At 50.3% G+C, this 21170-nt stretch overlaps 1 protein-coding gene across 11 annotated transcripts in view; it reads right to left on the reverse strand.

The window, feature by feature from the left end:
- Nucleotides 1-16667: 16667 nt before the first annotated feature.
- The window catches only part of RUBCNL (rubicon like autophagy enhancer), a 35588-nt gene continuing 31085 nt past the window's right edge, over nucleotides 16668-21170 (reverse strand). For 10 of the 11 annotated variants that reach the window (XM_053665553.1, XM_053665558.1, XM_053665552.1 and 7 more), the window contains 3 exons: nucleotides 20526-20679; nucleotides 18936-19026; nucleotides 16668-17792 (listed from right to left, as the gene is read on the reverse strand). In XM_053665553.1, the coding sequence (XP_053521528.1) occupies nucleotides 17680-17792; nucleotides 18936-19026; nucleotides 20526-20679 (358 nt within the window). In that variant the 3' untranslated portion in view covers nucleotides 16668-17679. The other variant, XM_053665560.1, reaches the window with a different exon arrangement.

Raw genomic sequence — 21170 nt, forward strand, 5'->3', positions numbered from 1 at the left:
CATTGAGTTAGGGAATGAACTGGAAAGGATGAATTAAGGAAAATGAGAGTATCTTAGACCCTGCAGAGGAACACATACACCTAGACACTGGGACAACTGTGAAATATACTTAAAGACCAGTTTGACCATCTCCCCATGGATAGTATGAACCTCGACTCTAAGTGACCTTGTATAGTTCTTTTTAAAGATAGCGTATGTGCCCTGGCTGGGGCAGCTCAGTTGGTTGGGAGATGGCCTGCAAACAGAAAGGCTGCCAGTTTGATTTTTGGTCTGGGTTCACACCTGGGTTGCAGGTTTGGTGCCCAGTCAGGCAGGGCACATACCAGAAGCAACCAATCCATGTTTCTCTCCCCCTCTTCCTCCCTTCCTTACCCCTCTCTAAAATTTTTTTAAAAAGTACCTTGTAGTGTGTTTTTATGATAAGACATACTTATCATAGAAATATTTTAAAATAGAACTAAGCCTAAGAAGGAAAAAAAATTTCCCTTGCAATGCTACCACGCAATGAAGAGATAATCATTTTGCAACATATATGTGTATAAATACACATTTTATAATTTATTACCTTTTAAAATGGGATTATCTGCCTCATACCACACAACAATTAATTTTCAGATGCTTAAAGGTCTAAACTGAAAATATATTAAAAAATAGTCTCTTAATAAAAATTTAGAATGAGAAAGATCTTTTTAATCAGAAAGTAGAAACCCAAAAGAAAACATGAACAGATTTACTATGTAAAACTTTTGAAATTTCTACACAGGCAAAACCACAATAAATTCACCTATTATGAACTATCAAAAGGGAAATTAATGAAACAATCCCATTTACAATTACATTAAAAATAACTTGGAATGAATTTAACCAAAGATATAAGAGACTTATACTATGAAAAGTATAAGACACTGAAAAAAGTAATTGAAGGTCATACAAATAAATGGAAGTATATACCATGTTCGTGGGCAGCAAAAATTAACACCATTAAAATGTCCATACAGGACTTCGACCAAGATGGAGGTGTAGGTGGAAGCACTGTGCTTTCTCACACAACCAAATTTAAAAACAACAAAGTTTTAGCAATAAAAACACAGCCAAACCACAGAAAATTGAACTACACAGAAATCTGACAACAACGAAACCTTCAGCCAAACTGGTAAGAGGGGCAGAGCCAGCAGCAGAGTGGGGTTGGGCAGGAAAGATCCACCGGACAGACCTGGGTGCTTGACCCAGGTACGCCAGCAGCTGTGGGCAGATCCCAGGTGTAGAGAAGCGGACGGACCCACTGAGGGTGCAAGACAGTGGACTCACTGAGGGCTGACCACAGTCACACATTCGCGTGCAGGTAAACTGGTGAAGGAGTAAGGAGGTAGACAGACTGTGCAGGCCCCAGTAGCAGGAAGCAGCAGAGGGAACCACCATTGTCCCTCTCTGACCCCGCCCCTACACACAGCATCACAAACCAGCAACCTGGGTGGCCCCGCCCTGGTGAACACCTAAGGCTCTGCTCCTCATACATAACAGGCACGAACAGATCAAAACATGGCTTAAGAACAACTCAGAGCCCCAGAGCCAATAAATCTAAGCGATGAAGAAATAGCCAAACTTTCAGAGGCACAGTTCAAAACACTGGTGATCAGGATGCTGGTCAACCAGAACTGGTTGATTTTAGTCACAAATTAGAGGAACATATGAAGGCTAAACTAATTGAAATGAAGGGAAAAGCACAGGAAACCAATAGTGATGGAAAGGAAATTGAGACTCAAATCAAAGGAGTAGACCAGAAGGAGGAAAAAAAATGAACAAACAGAAAAGGATGAAGAAACAAGAATTCAAAAAAATGAGGAGAGGCTTAGGAACCTCCTGGACATCTTTCAACATTCCAACATCCTAATTATAAAGGTACCAGAAAGGAAAGAGGAACAGCCACGAGTGAAAAACTTATTTGAACAAATAATAAAGGAGAACTTCCCCAATCTGGCAAAGGTAATAGACTTACAGGAAATCCAGGAAGCACAGAGAGTCCCAAAGAAGTTGGACCCAAGAAGGAACACACCAAGGCACATCATCATTACATTACCCAAGATTAAAATGAAGGAGAGAATCCTAGAAGCAGCAAGAGCTAAGGGGACAGTCACCTACAAAGGAGTTCCCATCAGACTGTCAGCAGATTTCTCAAAAGAGACCTTACAAGCAACAAGGAGCTGGAAAGAAGTATTCCAAGTCATGAAATCCAAAGACCCACATCCAAGATTGCTCTGCCCGGCAAAGCTTTCATTTAGAATGGAAGGACAGATAAAGTGCTTCTTAGATAAGGTCAAATTCAAGGAGTTCATCATCACTAAGCCCTTATTATATGAAATGTTAAAGGGACTTATCTAAGAAAAAGAAGATAAAAAATGTGAACAGTGAAAGGACAGCAAACTCACAGTTATTAACAACCACATCTAAAACAAAAGCAAACTAAGCGGACAGCTAGATCAGGAGTGAACCATAGAAATGAAGATCACATGGAGGGTTAGCAACAGGGGAGTGGGAGAAGGAGAAGGGGGTAGAAGGTACAGAAAATAAGTAGCATAGATGGTAGGTAGAAAATAGATAGGGGGAGGGCAAGAATAGTAGGGGAAATATAGAATCTAAAGAACTTGAGACACTTGGTCATAAACTAAAGGGGGGGAATGGTGGGGAGGTGTGCAGGTGGAGAGGAATGAAGGGGGGAATAGACCAACTGTAATGGCATAATTAATAAATATATTTTTTAATATGTCCCTACTACTGGAAGCAATCTATAGAGTCAATGCAATTCCTATCAACATACCAACTGCATATTTCACAGAACTAGAACAAGTATTCCAAAAATTTATATGGAACCAGAGAAGACCCTGAATGTCCAGCCTCAGCAATCTTGGGAAAGAAGGACCAAGTTGGAGGAATCATGCTACCTGATGTGACTATACTACGAAGCTATAGTAATCAAAACAGCATGGTACTACCATAAAAGAACAGCCATATAGATCAATGGAACAGAATGAAATGTCCAGAAATAAACCCATGCCTTTAGGGTCAATTAATATGTGACAAAGGAGGCAAGAACACACAATGGGTAAAAATCATTTATTCAATGAATGATGTTGGAAAAATTGGACAGATACCCGCAAAAAACTGAAACTAGACCACCTTCTGACACTGAATCAGGATGGAGAGATAGTCCATGGGAGAGCGGGGTGTGGGGGAGGGGGACAGATACAGCTGATTACAGCCCCCACTCCCCACTCCGCTGTGGGTGCCAGGCCTGACCCCATACTGTTCTCAGTCCTTTGGTTTGGAGTGGGATTGTCACGCTGGGCTGGATGCTTTGTGGCTCAAATGGGCGGGAAGGACCGATGGGCCTGCCAGAGGTATCGCTCAGAGGTTCTCAAGGGCTGTGGAGAGGAAGGGGCAAGTCACTCCACACCGACCCCCAATGCCTGCCCCCCTCACTGGGTACCACTTGCTCAGAAAAGCGGCCCCTCACCATTAGGGCCCTTGGAGCCTGCACACAAGGCTGGAGTTCAGGGCCCTTGGACCACCTGTCTCTTTGGAGAGAATTCCCACCCAGCCTCTCCTAAAAACCAGAAAGGATGTTTCCTGAGCCCTGGAGCATGAGACAAATAGGGTCATTCTTTTCAAAGTATCACGTCAGACTTGAAGTTGTCCTCTGACCCTCCAGGATGACCTTTCCTCAGTGACTCACTGTTATTGGGTCACTGGGAAAGTCTAATTCAGCGAAATCTTCCTGGGGTTTCAAATACAGAAAGCTGACTTTGGGAGATTCCGCAGCAGCCAGAGGTCTCCCCAGGACACTGTTCTGTCTACGCTCCCCTTGAGTTGAATTTATGGGGTCAGTTGGCATTTTCCTCAGAAACTCAGCCAAGCCATTTACCATCATTTTTCAAACTTTGGTGAGAAGCATAGGCTTCTTTGAAATGGTACAAATAATGGCTCGATTTTCTTCTTTTAGTCTTCGCTGGCTCAGGTTCACTTAGCTTACGGGCTGCATAAATTTTTTGTACTAAGAGAGATGCATACAAATTGTACTCTGTGGTCCCGGAGTCACTTCTGCTTCTGTCATATGGTTTTAATGGAAGGAAGGAGGCCCCCCAACGTAAGAACTTTATAGCAATATGCAAGTAAGTAATTTGTAGTAATGCAAAACTTGGCTCCACCAGCCGATCGATAGTCTGTGGAAGGTTTGGGGCAGATACAGACGCAGTTAAGAAAGCCATTGTCTCACTGGGAAATGTCGCCCGGACACCAGGTTTCCAGTGACCTCGGGTGAAAAAGAGTCTCCTGGCCCAGATGACGGTCCCTGAAGCAGCATCCAGACAAGGGAGATTTTTTGTAATTTCAGGTATCATTAAAAAATTACCCCAACAGGAGCTTTCCAATTTCATTTTCTCCTGTCATTTGAAAATATGCAAAGAAAGAGGCCCCAGAAGAGCTATAGTAGTTCTCCTGGCAAAGCTCAAAGAGCCTTTAAATGTCCCTGCATCTATATTCCAGGAGCTGCAGTCTCTCCATTCTCATAACTGAGGGTGTGTGTTACCTTGACTTCCAGGTTTGGCTCCTGTCCCCTGTTCCGTGGAGCAAATAGTACTAAAGCTATCTGTGATTGTCCGGGGACAAAGTGGATAGCGTGGAGTGGCTACAAGGCAAATATGTTTTTACAGAGCGGGAAAACGATGGCACCTCATACAGGTAGTGGGGACGCCAGGAAGGCTTGTCCCAGCCGAAGGGTCTAGATCTTGCTCAGTGCAGCAGGACCCCGGCCCAGCAGAGTCCCCCCCCAAGTTCCAGGTGGGTTTACACGCATCCCGAAGAGTTGTATGGGAAGGTGTCTGCACAGGGTGGGTGGACCGAAGCCAGCCTTGTGGTACTGCTGGGGGGTCGCCCCTGCTGGTCTTTCCTTCAGCAGGCACAGAACAGTGAGAGCCCAGGTTTATCCTGAATGGGGCTCGGAGGGGGAGGGAAGGAGGGCTCCAGGCGTTTGGAGGCCGGGTGGGCAGTGATGCAGTGGTGGAGCCCCCATTCCAGGCAGGTTCCCGGTGCCGAAGAGGCCCCCCCAGCACCAAGCCTATGGGTCTGTTGCTTCAGACCTCCTCTGGGTCCCCCAGCAGCCTCCCCTCCCCATTTGGAATGCCCTTTCTTACTCAGGTCCCCGGAGCTGGGTCTCCATCCCATAAGCTCTTCTTGCAGCTCTCTCCTCTCTGTTCTCTGAAAACAAAGGTTCCTATTGTTTTCCGTCTTAACTCCATAGTTTCTTTCACAAAAGACCTTGATTTGCCCACACCAACCACAGTCCAGTCATTATTGGCAAAGGCCGGTCTGAATTGCCTTTGCTTTGCAGCCAGACGGGCTCTGTCTTCAACGACGTTTTTCTCTGTTCTCAGAGCTTTAAACGGACCCAAGTCCTGGTCCTCCAACAGGTCCCAGGGAGAAAGGCCCAGGAGCCCACACTAAACACACAATTCCAGGCACCAAGGGCCACTCGAATGTTCCCTAAGGAGAACACTGTTTGCCCAAAAGTAATGCACAGAGTTAAGACGCAGTGTTCTTAGTCCAAGAGTCCCTTAACCTTTTTTTTTTTATGATGACATGTCTGAATGAATAGTTATCTCCAGTTTACCTAACTCGGAGACATTTTAAGAGAACTATTTTCAGAACTGAATGAAAAGAATAAATTCTTGGCCTGTCTCTTAATTGCCTGAATTGTTCATAAGGAAAGATTTGTGGGCGTTTTGTTACCCACTCTGGTAGAGTGGGTCATGATCACTCCCCTAGCACCCCTCTACCCCACCTCAGGCTGTCTACGCCCTTTTCTTGGGGTCCCGAGAGTATATAATGACAAGCTGCAAGACAGACTCTGCTAATGGAGTCCCTTCAAGTCGCCAGTCAGCCGACATTGAGATTGGATTACCCTGGGTTACCCAGGTGGGCCCAATGCAGTCACGGGAACCTGCAAAACTCTAACCAGAGAAGCCAGCCCAGCTGCTCAGCCTTCTGAAATACAGAACGTGTGAGATAATAAATGTATACTGTTTAAAAAGGAGGGGGAGAGAGAGAGAGAGAGAACACTGAATGGGAAGTGGGTGGGCCAAAGCTCTCCCTAAAATGGTCTTTAGCTTTCCTCAAGCATGTGGACTTCTCAATGGCCCCAAATTTCTGTGCCACACTGTGGTAGTAATTTTCACCTGGGAAGATGCTTTTTATTTTTCATCAACAATTATGCCTAAGAATTGTCAGGCACATGTTGTATGCCCGTTATCCATTATTTACTTCTCACGTCACTCTATGAAATAGTTTGTACTCTATGGGCGAGGAAGCAGAAAGGATGGTTTTTTTTAAAGGGGGCAGATTCTATACAATTTTAGGGTTATAAATGTAGACACATTTAAGGCTCTTGATACAGAAATCCAATTTGCTTTCTGGAAAATGTGCACCCCAACTCCTGGACACCCCCAGCAGGCTCCAGCACCCTTATAAAATATTACCACCACACCTTTTAAATAAAATATTTAATCATTTGATAGAAGAAAGGGGTGCTTCATTGTAGCTACCTTTATTTAAAACTCCCTGTTTTCTACTGGTTTAGTTAAGTAATACTCATGAATTTTGTGGGGAGTAAATATGGCATGAATCCGAAATAAATGGATCAAATGCTTCACTGTGTTTCAAAGGAGGGAAAAGAATTAGGCTGCTGCTGAAAGGACCCTGCACTTTCACAGCTCGTTCCAGAAACAGGACCAGAAAGAAGTTCACTCTGTTCCTCTTCTCACCAGCCAGCGAGCCGGCACCCCTCCAGCCTCAGCAGGGCGGCTGCGGCACCGTGGGCAGCACTTGCGTCAGCACAAGGTCGCAGCCCACTCTGGGCCTCTTCTCCCTTTCCTGCCTGAACTCATCCCTGGAATGGTCCTGTTTTGGTGTCTCCACGTGCTGAGAATTGCATGCAGCTTGATGCACATGTGGCCGCCAAATGTCCAAGTCCTGGTACCTGCGCTCGAGTATGAGGAAGCAGGTCAAACAGGAGATGGAGAGAAATGCACTTGAAAACGGTAAAGAAAAAAAAAACAGGCTCTCGTCCTGCTGTAACGCCTTTTACGCTGCCTCGGTAGGGTTGCGTCAGACAGGAGGGTGGGTGTTGCAAGGGGCAGAGACCACAAACCATCCGCCACGGCTGCCAGGCCCTGAGGAACCTGGTGGTTGCCTCTCTTGCAACCCTTTCCTGGCAATGAGCATCTGACTCATTGCAGGAGGGCAGTGCTTTCTGGAAGGCCTGCGGCTTTAAGTCGTCTAGGACCAGGCCAGAGAAAAAGAAAAATCCAATTGCCAGCTATAGCAGAGAACATTTCACTCCCCCACTGTGATGGCACCCAAGGGCAAACTGCCGATTTGAGTCAGCCCAACGCAACGAAGCTGAAAGAAACTGAGACGCAGTAGGAGAGAAGCCAGAGTCTCAAAAGAAGCCACCTTCCTGCCTTCGCAGGTTTGTGTGAGAGCAGAGGCCTGTCCCTCCCAAAGCCCCGTCTCCCTGAAGGTGATGTAAAGACCCCTCCAGGGTTCAGATGAAAAGTGTACTCATTCCCGATCGCTTCTGTAACAAATTCCCATGAAGCAGGGGCTTAAAACAGGGCAAACATTACCATACAGTCCCGGAGGGCGGACATCTGACATGGATCTCACTGGGTTGAAGTCAAGGCGACCGTAAAACTGCGTTCCGTCTGGAGGTTCCAAGGAGAGAGTACGTTGTCTAGCCTTCTGCAGCTTCTAGAGGCCACTTGCAGTCCTGGGCTCCTGGCCTCATCCCTCCATCTTCAGAGCCAGCGTGGCCGGGCTTTCTCAGGCCACCATCTCTCTGCATCCTCCTCTTTGATCTCCCTTCTCTAAGGCCCCTAGTGATTACCTCGGCCCGCCCAGCTGATTCAGGATAATCTCCCCATCTCACAATCAGCTGATTGGCAACTCGATTCCACCCGAAACCTTAATCCTCCTGTTGCCACGTGCCGCAGCTCCCTGGGATTAGAGCAGAGGCACCTTTTGGGGGGGGGGGGGGTTGTTCTTCTGCCTGCCCCACGGGAGGACCTGACAGCAGACGAGGCAGGCATCCTGCGCTCCTGGCATCCCCAGATGTTAGGGCTCTGGTTTTGAAATGACTTATGGAGGCTCTGAGGATCTCTTTCGTCCTGTCCTACTACCAACAGGCTTCCTCCACTCTCCGTGTTTGATGCTTGATAACTCTGCCACCTTGTTGACATTTTCACCAGGACCAACTGACTCCATCTCTCCACACTCTGAGTCCAGATTTTTAAGGCAGAACACTTGATCGACCCAGTTAATTTAAAGTCCCAGAGGTTGCTGGCAGGTCAACGGATAGCCTTCTTTCAGGTCCGGCGCTCGTTCCCGATCAAATCAGTAGAGGACAGGGAGCAAGCATGGTGTGTTGCAAGCTGTGGCTAGGCCACCAACCACCGACAGGGCAGGGGACAACACTGGTGCACAGCTGTGGGGGGTGGGGCAGCTTCCTGGAGCAGGAAACTTGGGCAACGCAGATGCCAAGATAAAGCAGCCCTGCCTCCGGTCAGACTTTGAAGATTGACAAGTGAGTGATTTATTTATTCCGATCTTAAAATATGTTTAACGCTATTTGTGTAATTGGCAAAAACAAAACCTGTGTTAAAATCAAGGATGTGACAAGCCGTCTTGGTGCTTTTGTAAAAGGCTGACGACTCAGAGTGCAGAGAGGGTGGGCTCTTTCTCAGTTAATAACCTTCGGCCAACAAGTGAGCATTTATCGGGCGCTTACCGAGTACCAGCCGCAGTTCTAGATCGGAGGTTACAGAAGCAGTGAGATAATAGGTGTGCTTCCTGCCCTTTTGTACGTCAACAGTGGACATTTTAAAACTCTTAAAACATAGTAGTCCATTCTCTTAAGTAAGTAGAGCAAGCAGAATTGGTTTGTTTGGGTTTTTTTATGGCTGAAAATGTTAAACATGATCTTACAGATCTAAGTAGATCAGTACAATAGAGCTGAGGAGACGGGAAGCAGGACTCTCTTTGTAAAAGTAGCATTTTTAAAAGGAAGCGTTTCTTTCTCCTGCCTCCCCAGTCATTACAAAGCACCACACTGTGCCCGAGCAGCTCCCGGTGAGTCCGCAGTGGTAACGGTGAGGCTCCCAGCGCTGTGTTTCCAGGCCTGCTGTAGGGTGCGGGGAGTACAGCGGGTAAGAGCCTCCGGGGATCCAGACCACTAGGATTTCGAAACTGGCTCTTATGTTTACTAGGTCTGTGACCTTGGGCAAGTTATTTTCAAGCCTTGTGCCTCGGTTTTCTCATCTGAAAAATGGGCATAGTAATAGCACCTGCCCCTGAGGGGTTGTAAAGATCCAGTGAGTGGTGAGTGTGAGGCGGTGGAATGGCACTGGCCACACAGGAAACACGGTGCGATGGCTGATACTGCTGGCGTCGCACACGCACTTGGCGGTGAGAACAGCTTTGCCCGGTGCCAAGTACTCATCACCACGGCCAGGAGCAGCGGCCCACGGTATCCCTCCCAGCTTCCCCAAGAAGAGTCTAGGTGGTCAAAACCCAAACTTGCAGTGGACTGAGAGAGGCACGAGGCGTGTCCCTGCTTCTAGAAAGTGCTGAGTGTACTCCACACACAGACGGGCTGGAAGGGCCTAGATGTGCGCCTCCCGTGCTGGAGACGCGGGTGTGTTTAAGGCAAGGCAACGCTGCCACCTGCTGTGGGGATGCAAGATTTTCTTTTCCTCCTTTCTCTTTCCCTTCCTAAACCATGTTAAGAGTCTTCGAAATAAAGCAGCCGGAAAGGAGGTACTCATCGCAGCTCATCTCCGCACATGCTGACTCCGAGTCTAGTTGCAGTCCTGGCCAGCAGCGGAACTTTGTCCCCCGTGTGCCTTTGCATCACACGGAGCACAAGTACATGCTGCGGCCTTCCCGGGCCCAGCGTGGAGGCCCAGACCCCGGGCCGTCAGCTTCTCTCCACCCCACTGCCGTGGGGGCAGTACCAGGCCCCATTAGCTCTTGCCTGGACCTGGAGCACATCCAACGGGTCACTCGGCCACCATTTGTTCCCCCTGACGGTCCCTTTCCCAAGAGGTCACCTTCAAAAATACAACAGAGCCCTGGCTGGCGTAGCTCGGTGGATTGAGCATAGGCTGTGAAACAAAGGGTCCCAGGTTCGATTCCCAGTCAAGGGACATGCCTGGGCTTCAGGCCAGGTCCCCACTGGGGGCGTGTGAGAGGTAACCACACACTGATGTTTCTCTCTCTCTTTCTCCCTCTCTAAAAATAAATAAAATCTTTTAAAAAATACAACTGAGCCTGCCACTCACCTTCACCTCCGGCAGAGTCCAACCCAGACGCTCGCCGTGGCCTGGGCAGCCTCATGTGACCTAGCCCCTGCCCGGTCCCTCATCCCCGGTGCCTCCGGCCACAACCTCCTTTCTGTCTCCTGAACACTGGTACCTCGGGCCTTTTGCCTTTGTTTTCCTTTCTGCCACAGGATGCTGTGGCCCCAAATCTTTACATGTCTGTCTACTCTGTTCTTTAAGACCCAGAACTCATGTCATTTCCCCAGAGAGACCTTTGGCCATTCATTTAAAGATGTAGAACCTCAGCCTCTGCCACGTAACAGATGCATAATAAATAGTCGTGTCATTATTTTACCAGGTGGCATGGGCTTCGGTCCTGCCGACAAAGCAAAAGCCACAAGTACGAAGAGGCGCCGTTGAAACCCTCACCGGCCCCCGGCCCCGAGGTCGGTGCAAGGCTGGAGAAACGCATTAAGCTGTCGGCAGGAGCTGGTGTGGCTGGGAAGACTGAGGGAGTTGGGACAAGTGTGAAGGGGGTTCGGCTTGTGGAGATGCGGTGCCGAGTTTCCTAGGACGAGGAGGCCTGGCGGAGCCACAGGAACCTCGTTAAAGGAACTGGGCCAGGCCGAGGGAAGCCTGGGCTCCAGCCAAGGTCCCCACTCCCCCCTCCCCCCCACCACGCATTTATCCTTTAATTACTCACACCTTGGGTGCCTTGCTGCTACCACAAACCCACGTTTATATAAAAACAAACCTCTCGGCCCTGACCAGTGTGGCTCAGTGGGCTGGGCACTGTTCCACAAAGTGAAAAGTCTCCAGTTCAATTCCCAGTCAGGGCACATGCCTGGGTCACGGGGCAACACCCGGTCAGGGCATGTGCGAGAGGCAACCGATCAGTGTTTCTATTTCTCCCTCCCTTTCACTCCTTCTAAAAATAAACACAATATATATATATATATATTTTAAATATAAAAAAGACTCCTCCAGATCATCTCAGTGTCTCCGCTCTCTCCTCCCAGGCTAAACGCTAGAGGAGAAGTTCAGGCAGAGAAGCCACCGACACGGGGCCCTTCCCACGTGAGAGGCTGCCTTCCTGACATCCTCATCAGAGCAGTCCCCACGCGTCCGGGGGTGTCTGGGAGGAGGCAGCGCCTGAATGGCGTTCACAGGTTGTAAATGTTTCCTGCACGAGGCCTCCGTGATTGGCGAATGGGCCACAGATCCAGCATCGAAACCCAGATCCTATTCCCAAGGCAAGAAAATTGTTACACGTCTATCTTTTGTATGTGCTGAAAGATGTCACTTTTCCCTGCCTGGAGCTCGCTGAGCAAGCCTCGGGGGAAGTGTGCGTTGGCTGTCTGGTTACTCCAGAGGTGGAGGAGAGATCTGCACCCGGACTCTCTGATTGCATTCGCTTTATTCTCCGCTCCAGGATGCCTCTTTCCAGAACCTATGCATGCAAAAAGCAGACATCCGAGCTTTGAATCCTCAGCAGTATAACTGGGGTTTTGTGACTTGCCATGTCTGTGACGCACTCGCTCCACACACGTGTGTCACATGAAGTCTCTGAGCCTCCTGTTTAGAACGGAATTAATGGGGCCTTGCCTACAAGCAGCTGCGATGAGCCATCATCGAGACCTGGTGCGGGAAAACGTCTGCAAACTGTAAAACGCCACTTGAGTAAAATTTCCCCTTAGGTGCCCTCTAAACGACCTTTGATCACCTCAGTGAGTCGAATCCCGTCCGGGAAAGGCCGTAAGAGCAAAACTGGGGTTTTCTGGAGGACGAAGGAATTACATCGGTGGCCTGCAACACCAGCTCTGCCTCGTGGCCCGCCCTCCAGGTTTCAGATTTGCCTCGCCAGCCCCACAATCAGGCAAGCCAACTCCCTACGATCAGTCAGCCAATCAACAAACAAACGTGTGTGTGTCTGGGTGTGTGTCGAGTACGGGGATCCAGAGCTGCCTCCCCAGATGGCGTCCTCTTTCCTTTTCGGCCCTTGCCCACTCGTGCGGAGCGCACCACAGTGCCAGACAGGGCCGCCCTTGGCTCTGAAGTCGGCCAAGCACTTGGGGAGGACACTGACACTCTCGTTTTAACTCTGGTTTAACGCCTTGTCCAAACACGAGTTTCTGCACAAGGAGCTGCCTTCAATCTTTAAGAGAAAGACTAACAATTATGTGGAGAAGGGGCGATGAAACAGACAACAACACAGGAAATAATGTTCTAAGGCCGCAGGCTACGATGCTCCATCCCCACTGGCAATTAAAGCGAGGAATTAAATCAGGGAGGCCTCGTGTTCCGTACATGGAACAACGATGAAAAGAACAGTGGTAGATTTGTGTGGTTTATTATTGCACATCGATCATACCTCAGTATAACCGTACAGAAAATAAAATGAGAAAAAAGAATGGTATTTGGGACACAGCTGAGAATGGAAGTTCTCAAGCTGTCAAACATACTCGATTCCTCATTTCCGGAGGGCAATGTGGCAACACTTACAAAAACATTAACTGTGCTCTCGCTTTGATGTAATAAAGTTTTTCCGCCAGCTCCCAGTAAGCCCTTACCCATCGGCTATGGCTGGAGGGGCGGAGACCCAGAGCCTCCATGGTCAGGGGTAAGGCGATGTGCTCTCCATCACCTCTCGTGGGGCTGATGGTGGGGAGGACAGGAGAACAGCCTATCAAATGGCCATGTTAGTGTGCTTTTAAGGTTGAAATGTGTTTCAAGTAGATAGTCCCAAGGGCAGAACAGTGTCAGGAAGAAGCAGAAGGGGATGCTTCCTTCCTCGACCTGGGGCAGTGGCAGGAGAGCCCCGCAGGTAGACGCCGGTAGACACCTGGGCCCAGGCTCCAGGAAGATGGTCCTGGTGATCCCAGGTGCCCAGGAAAGTTCGTCATCTTGCTGCAGGGACACTGTAGACACACCCAGGAGGAGTCTGGGACTTCCGTCCCGGACACCAGGTCACACATGATTTGTTAACACCAGCCACACCACCCACAGGCGGGCTGTCGGTCATGGGCCATCTGTGGTCACCTCCAAACGAGGGAGGGCATTGCACTGTCTCATTCGTCTGCGCTTGGAAGCCGCTTCCAGAAAACGAGCACTGTAGGGCCTCTTTCTTTGAAGAAAGTTCCCCTGCTGGCTTGCAGTTCCCTTTCCTGCCCTGAAATCTGAAGTGATGCTTCCATGAGTGATGTCACAGGAGGCAGATGGCACACACAACTGGAAAATAGTGTCAAACCGAGAAAACGAGCCCCCGCCCACTTCCTCACAGGTGGAAGGGCAGCTCTCCTGTGGGAGGGGAGCTGAGAACCTAACAGACCGATCAGAGAGCCCAGGCAAGTTCTCCACTCTCCTCCGCACCTTCTCTGGCCTCCGCCTCGCCTTCATCCCACAGCCAGTATAGCCCCAGCTCTGCCCCTGCCCCTGCCCACTGCTCGGAGTCAGGGTCCCCTGTGGTCCCAGAACTCAGGCCCTGCTGTGGCCTTCCCCTGCCTTGGTCCCTCCTCCCAGGTGATGGGACAGAAGCCAAGGGGATGTGCCCATCCCCAGTCCCCACCCCCTATTTTAGACAGTGCCCTGAGTGTTCCAGAATTCCCTCCCCGGTGACCCCAGGCCACTTACAGGGGCTGCTCAAAACCGTCCCCTCGGCCCACTGTCCTACAAGTGAGCTGCGCTGCCCCACCAACACCACAGGCAGCAAGGGCAGCAGCTTGTGGGACGGAGCCAGCAGTGGGCATAGACGGGCCACCTCGGCCCTTCTCCAGATGTCCCTGAGCCACCGTGTTCCAGAGCAGAGCGCTCAGGGCTCTGAGAGTTTGAAATCCAAACCTGCCCGCCTCCCGGGGTCCTGAGGAGGTGGGAGGACGGAGCACGTTCAGTTTTTAAATGTGGAGCTGCGTGGTGCGAGAGCCTGCGTTTGGTCTCCTGCACGGGCTCTGCCACTGTCGGGGGCGGGCCTTTCCCACGCCCGCCTCCTCCCTCCAGCTTCCATCACTTTCTCACCGAGTTGCACTTGGTCCCCAGCTCACTCTCCTTCTGTCGTTCCTGCTGTCTCTTCTCGTTAAACTCTGACATCTGTTTCTACCCCTTGTTCCTCTGCACACAGCTCTCAGAACCCGGTGCAGCCAAAACAAATTCTGTCTCTCTCAGCCTCCCCCCTCCACAAGATTCAAAACCCCACCTTCCAAATTCACTGCCGTGTCCCATCACCGAGGGTAAGTGGCTCTCTCCCACGCTGAAGAGCGGAGGTAGAAGAAGCAGGAGTGTTCACTTGCTAAGGCTGAGTTTCAGGGATCTCTATACTGACACCCACAAACCTAGAGGGGTAGGTAAAGTAGGTTTATGGTTGCGAGTACATGAAACACAGTTTATTGTTGTGTTATTATTTAATGATTGTATTACCATCCATATGAAGAGCTGTGACCTGGCTATTGCCTCACCCTGTGGACATGGTACAGGCTTTTACGTTGTTTCTCTCTCAAAGTCCGTTTTCTGTGTCTTGCTGCCCAAATGTAAGAGGTCTGATACTCAATGCACTTCTCACGAGCCAGGCACCGGACTAGCTCTTTTACCCAAGTGGCTTAATCATTGTTTAACCTAAGAACCCCAAAGGGCAGGTGCGTTTGTTTCTTAGGAAGAAATCACCGCACACAGAGTGGATGAAAACAAGGGGAATTTATTCTTTCCCAGCTGCAGAGGTGAGGAGTCTGGACTCCAGGCAGCAGCAGGTCTGGCTCCTTCTGGAGGCTCCGAGGGAGAGCCTGCCCCCGGCCTCTCCGCTCGCTTCTGCCGGCTGCCGGCCGCCCCTGATGTCCCTCGGCTTGCGGACACGTCGCCCCATCTGTGTCTCCGCCTCCGTGCGGTCTCCCTGTGACGTCCGACTCTACCTCTGTCCACATTCCCTTCTTCTTCTAAGAACTCCGGTCATTGGATCAGGGTCCACCCTAGTCCGACACCACCTCATCTTAACTTAGCTCGTCCTCACACACTCTAGTTCCAAATCGGGTCGCACATCGAAGGTACCTGAAGTCACAACTTCAACATATCTTTTGGGGGACACCGCGCATATTAGTAAGTATTGTTCTAGTCCTCATATTAAATTGAGACTCAGAGAGTAACTTACACAAAGACATCGAAAAGAGGTGGCAAAACTCGGTTTCTAATCTGTTTAGGTGTAATTATCACCACTTATTGGGTGCCTGCTGGGACAGGGCCCTCCACTGGGTGTTTCTTTCTTATGTGGAACCCTCACGTCAACGGCATGTACTTGTTTTCCCCCATTTTACAAGCAGAGGCTCCGATAATTGAAGCATCTTGCCCAGGGTCACCCGGTGAGGAAGCAGCAGATCTGCGTGTCAATCCAACAATTCTCACCCCAGCCGACACTCCAGATGCTCACGCCCCTCACTCCCCGCATCCTCCCCCTGGTACCATCTCAGGCCCCACCTGCCACTGGGGGTCATGACTATAAAGAACATGTCACTGCAATTTCCCAAGGAATTAACCACTGGGATCGCAGCAGGGCAGCTCCGTGCTCCCGGTGGGTGACAGTGTGCCAAGAAAGTGTGTGTCTTCATCATCATTCTGGCAGCCAAAGCGTCGCATGCAAAACCCACAGAAGGAGCAAATCCCACTAAAGAGCAATACAGGCCACAGCGAATTACTTCCCTACAGGCGCTGCCGTGGGCTGAAACCACTTCTCTGTTCTAACACGCACCTTGCCAGGAAGGGGTCTCTGCTGCCCCGGTGGGGAGGAGCCACCTCTCAGCCAAATCCATGGAACGGCCACTTCCACTGCTTCGTTCTTGAATTAAAAATCAAGAGCATTGCTTCCTGGGGGCGGCTGTGCATTCTTTCTCCCATCAGAGATGTGCCCATCCCCCCAACGCTCTCAGCGCCTTATAAACGCAGAGACCTTCCAGCGATGCAGATGCCACAGAAACTTAATCAAATCAACGCTCAGCAAGGGGCGAGAGCACTCAGTCCAATGCCGCTGACTGAGGTCGGAGCAGCACTGACAAGTTCAAGTTGGGTTTGCTCATACTATTTCAAAGGCGTAATGCAGAAGAGGCAGGGAGTAGGAACACGGGCTTTGGAGGCAGGCTGAGTGCGGCGCCGAGCCCAGCTCTGCCATGCACCGCTCGGGGGAACCTGGGTGCGTTATTGCTGCTTCTGAAGCCTGTTTCCTTACCTGCAAAGTGGAGGTATCGACGTGAACTTCATAGAGCTGTCAGAAGGAATATCGAGATACACTCTGCCCCTTGATTCCTAACACGGAATACAGGGTACAGGTAAGAACAGAACATTGTTTTAATTTAGATCCTTTTCGCCTTCTCCCCTGTGACAATATTTCCATTTAAAAGAGACACGGCTCACATCGTCAATGGGGACACAGAGCTGGCAGAGGTAGCGGATGGGAAAACAAGTGACAGGACGAGAAGACACCAGGACGATAGGGGACACTCGTGTAGGTCAAGTGCTCAGCGTCCTCCAACTGAATGAAACACACACAGGACTGGATGGGGATGCGGACGACCTTTATCACATCGTCACCGACGACAGTTTCCCACATCTTATTTAAGTCTTTGGATCTCTCATGTTCAATTTTGCATCTACGAGACGACATCCCAAAGGGCAGGGATGTGTTCTGTTCACCCACGCGTCCCCTCGACTTAGTGCGTTGGATACAGGTGACAAAAATAGCTTTGACTGGAGCCAGGGGCAGGAGCGCCGTCGGGGGTCGCTTCCTCAAACGGCGCCTGCCAGGTGGTTAAGCAACTGGGACTCATCTTGAAACTGACGCGCTGCAGAGGAAATGGAACCGCTCCACGCAGACCCGGGGGTCGTGCAGACCGGAGGGCTGACACAGTACAGAGGCGCCGAGGCTGAAAACCCAGCCCGAGCAAGGGCATCTGGGTTGCGCTTTGGTTCAGTGGACGTTCCCGCCCAGCGCACAAACAAGCTTTACAGGAAAAGGAACTGAGTCATTCACCTTGTCAGTCACAATGCATGAAAAAATAAGCTCCCCCATGCGTTAAATACAACTATTCAAATGCAATATAAATATTTTTACAAAACCTCTTAAAAAAACAGTAGCAGCGAAGACAGTGAACACGTGTAAACAAAGCCACCAGTCACGACCAGCAGTCCGCACTCTGAACATATTAACGATGCAATGGAGAGAAAATCGGCCACCTTTCTTCTCAATATACAATCCTCGAGATCTAAAACAGTAACGCGCCCACGGTGGACGCACACCGGTGTCCGAAAAGGCGTGGCAGTCGTTCTCACGGTGCTCCGGGCATCACGTTGCCGCTGAGAGCAGACTTTCCGAAAGCCGTCTCCTGGCTGCAATCCGGGCGCAGCGGGGGCACCGGGCGGCCTGGAAACACTGCTTGTGGAAGCAAGCCCTGCACTCTGCAAGCAAGGAGGACGGCCATCAGCCAAGGGGACAGAGAGGGTCTGAGTGCAGAGACCGGACGCTTGCAGAAAGAAACCAGGCAGGTTGACAGGGGACTCTAAGGGCCCCAACGGGTCACGAGATGAGGGGACGCTGCAGCTCTGCCCCAAGGGCATTCCCCCCGGCTGCTCCAGAGGTGGAGCCCGTTCTCCAGGAATGGCTTTAATGGGAGGGCACTCCATGCTCAAGGTCATGTCCCCTTAGTAGCACCAGTCTGCATGAGGGACTGACTGGTCCACGTGGGGTTTAAAGACTCACTGGCCCCTTGTCTTCAATTTGAGATGATGCGGAAGGCCACTCGGCTTCAGAGCTGCCCATGACACAGGCTGAGCCTTCACTCAACCACAGCTGGGTCAGCTTCCCCGCTGCCTGGCCCAGCTGCCTTCTCACGGTCATGGGTGTGGAGCCCAAGGCCACGCCCCAGTGAACCCTCTGCACGCGAAGCCCTGCCTCTGAGTGTCCCTGCAGAGGAGCCCCCACTGTACCCCTGTCTAATGAGTCAGGGGAGACACCACCAGAGCCGTCTAAGAGGAGGGCCCACGCACATCACGGACGAAAGCAGATTTCCAGGCGGACCTCTCCCATGAAGCAGGTTAGAGAACACAGGGTGTCCTGGGGCACGGAGGCAGTAGAGAAGGCTCTGCCAGCCTCTTCTGGAAACAGCCAGACAGCAAACGTTTTAGGACCCGTGGGCTCTATGACAACTACTGGGCTCCACCATTGCAACGCAAGAGAAGCCAGAGATAACCCTTCAGTGCTGGGTGTGACCAGGATCTCACGGGGTGCTGGAGCTTGTCCTGACGTAGAAGGATCAGGGCTCAGGCAAAACAGCGTCTACCTCCTCTCTACAAATCCTGCACCAGGAGACATCGCACTTTACCCCAGTCGCAACCAAATACTACTCCTCCCCACACACCCAAAACTCGATTAGCTCCAATTCCACCCATAAGCACACACCGGCATCATTATCATTTAAATTAGTGTTACTTAGCTATCTTGAAGCTGATGTGAATTTTGTGCTTGTTATGAGACTTTTATTAACTGTGTACCTCATTATTAAAACAAGCTCCAAAGTTTATGTTGCTAATTTATTACGATACCTGAACATCTTCTACATGTTGCGGTCTGAAACGGGAAGATGACGGTCGCACTCCGGCAAAATTCGCAGATGAAGCCCTTTCCTTGACACAGCTGTGAGGGGCGACAGTTCAGATCATCATTGGTAATGCTTCTCTGGAGGGAGAACCTGGGGCACCATTTCTACACAACTCTAAAAGCATCAGTTTTTACACTTCCAGCATCTGGGAGGAACAGGATGTTACGTTCCACAGTGGATGGATCAGAGCACCAACGTGCGCCCATTCTGCATGGAGAAGTTTCACATCGAGCTGACCAGAGCAAGACCGTGATTTTTTTAAGTATATTTTGTTGATTATGCTATTACAGTTGTCCCTTTTCCCCACCTGTATTCCCCTCTGCCCTGCACACCCCCTCCCACCTGCATTCCGCCTCTTTAGTTCATGTCCATGGGTCATACATATAAGTTCCTTGGCTTCCATATTTCCTGTACCATCCTTAACCTCCCCCGTCTATTTTCTACCTACCACTTATGCTACTTCTGCTCTGTACCTTTCCCCTCCTTCCCCTGCCGCCACTCACCCACTGATAACCCTCCACGTGATTTCTATTTCTGTGATTCTGTTCCTGTTCTATTATTTGCTTAGTTCGTTTTTGTTTTAGGTGTGGTTGTTAATAACTGTGAGTTTGTTGTCATTTTACTGTCCGTATTTTTGATCTTCTTTTTCTTAGATAAGTCCCTTTAACATTTCGTATAATCAGGGCCTGGTGATGATGGACTCCTTTAACTTGACCTTATCTGGGAGTGGGTTTGTGTACATTCTAGGCCCCTGTGGGTCTCTCCCACAGACTCTCCAGTGAGGCTGGGAGTTTTGTCTGCCACCGCCTCAACCCCCACAGGTGTTTCCAGTCAAGATTTGAGGTTTTGTTTTCCCCATGCTGAAACCTGGGTTGCAGGTCTGTCTCGCTCCCCAGTTGTTCCTCCTGGTTTATCTGCACACGAATGTGGGACCCCCGGTCCACCAGCCATCGCCTCGCAGCGAGTCCTCCCTGCCCAGCTGCCCATCTCTGCTCCTACTATGGTCTGGGTAAGTGTTTCTTCTTTACTCCTTGGTTGTCAGACTTCCATACAGTTTGATTTTCTGGCAGTTCTGATTATCTTTTGTTTTTAAATTTGTCGTTGTCCTTCTTTTGGTTGTGAGGAGACACAGTGTGTGTCTACCTACACCTCCATTTTGGCCGGAAGTCCAAGATCGTGATTTTAAACATGGATTCTTAGTCGATCTGAGCTCCTGCGCCATTGAATGCTGAGTTGACGCTGCTGTGTTTGGTCTACTGGGCAGATGGGAGTCGAGGTTGGCCCCAAGCAGGGCTGGGCGCCCCAGATGAGAAGTCGCTTGGCCCAGGTGTGCATCCCAGCCCTGCTGCTTACCAGCAGAATGACCCTGGCCTGTGACTTAACAGCTGCGAACCTCGTGTTCCCATTGGGAAATAGCATTGCCAGCACTTCCGCCAGGGTTTATAAGGGTTAAACAATGTGCAGTGCAGGCCCTGAATGCATGAGAGGCAGCTCAGGGACACCCCCCCCCGCCCCCTGCCCCCATGAACCTTACCTCACAGTCCTCCACATGGTCGAGAGCGGCTTTCAGAACGTCCTTGAGCGAGGGTGCCAGCAACCCTTTCTTGACCTTGACCAGGTCTTCCAGTGAGAACAGGTAGAGCTCCTCTGTCAGGTGTCTGGGCACCTGCTCAAATGCTTTTAATGCCCTGCCAGGGAGGAAACACGGAGGACTCAGGGCCACACCTCACAGGGCCTGGGGCAGTGGGGGTGGGCTGAGCAGCCCCTGTTACCTCCTGGCCCTCACACTGACGTTTTTAACTCAGATTGTTTAAACAGCCCCAAGAAGAAGTTCACCTTACTCATCACTTTACATTTGGCAAGTTTGCTTTTGCAAGCCAAGCAATTAAAATGCCATAAATGCTGGTTTCAAACAACGAAGCTGGAAGAGAAACATGCCCCTTGCAGCCTGCCCATGCACGCACCGAGCAAAAGAAAACCGAATGTTACTTCAAGTCTCAGAAATATGTCCTGGGATAGACAACTCACTGCCTTACTGATCCCAGCTCCACTTCAAGTCCATCGCCGAAAGTTGCCCCAGCCGGCACAAAAACGACTAATCACGAACAGGCATGAAGCTTCCAAATCCTGGAGTTCAGGATGGGGCTTAAGACCCGGGTATCCAACTGTGGGCTTGTTG

Source organism: Artibeus jamaicensis, unplaced genomic scaffold, assembly GCF_021234435.1.
Source record: "Artibeus jamaicensis isolate MK-2021 breed Jamaican fruit bat unplaced genomic scaffold, CSHL_Jam_final contig_415, whole genome shotgun sequence".
Taxonomy (NCBI): Eukaryota; Metazoa; Chordata; class Mammalia; order Chiroptera; family Phyllostomidae; genus Artibeus; species Artibeus jamaicensis.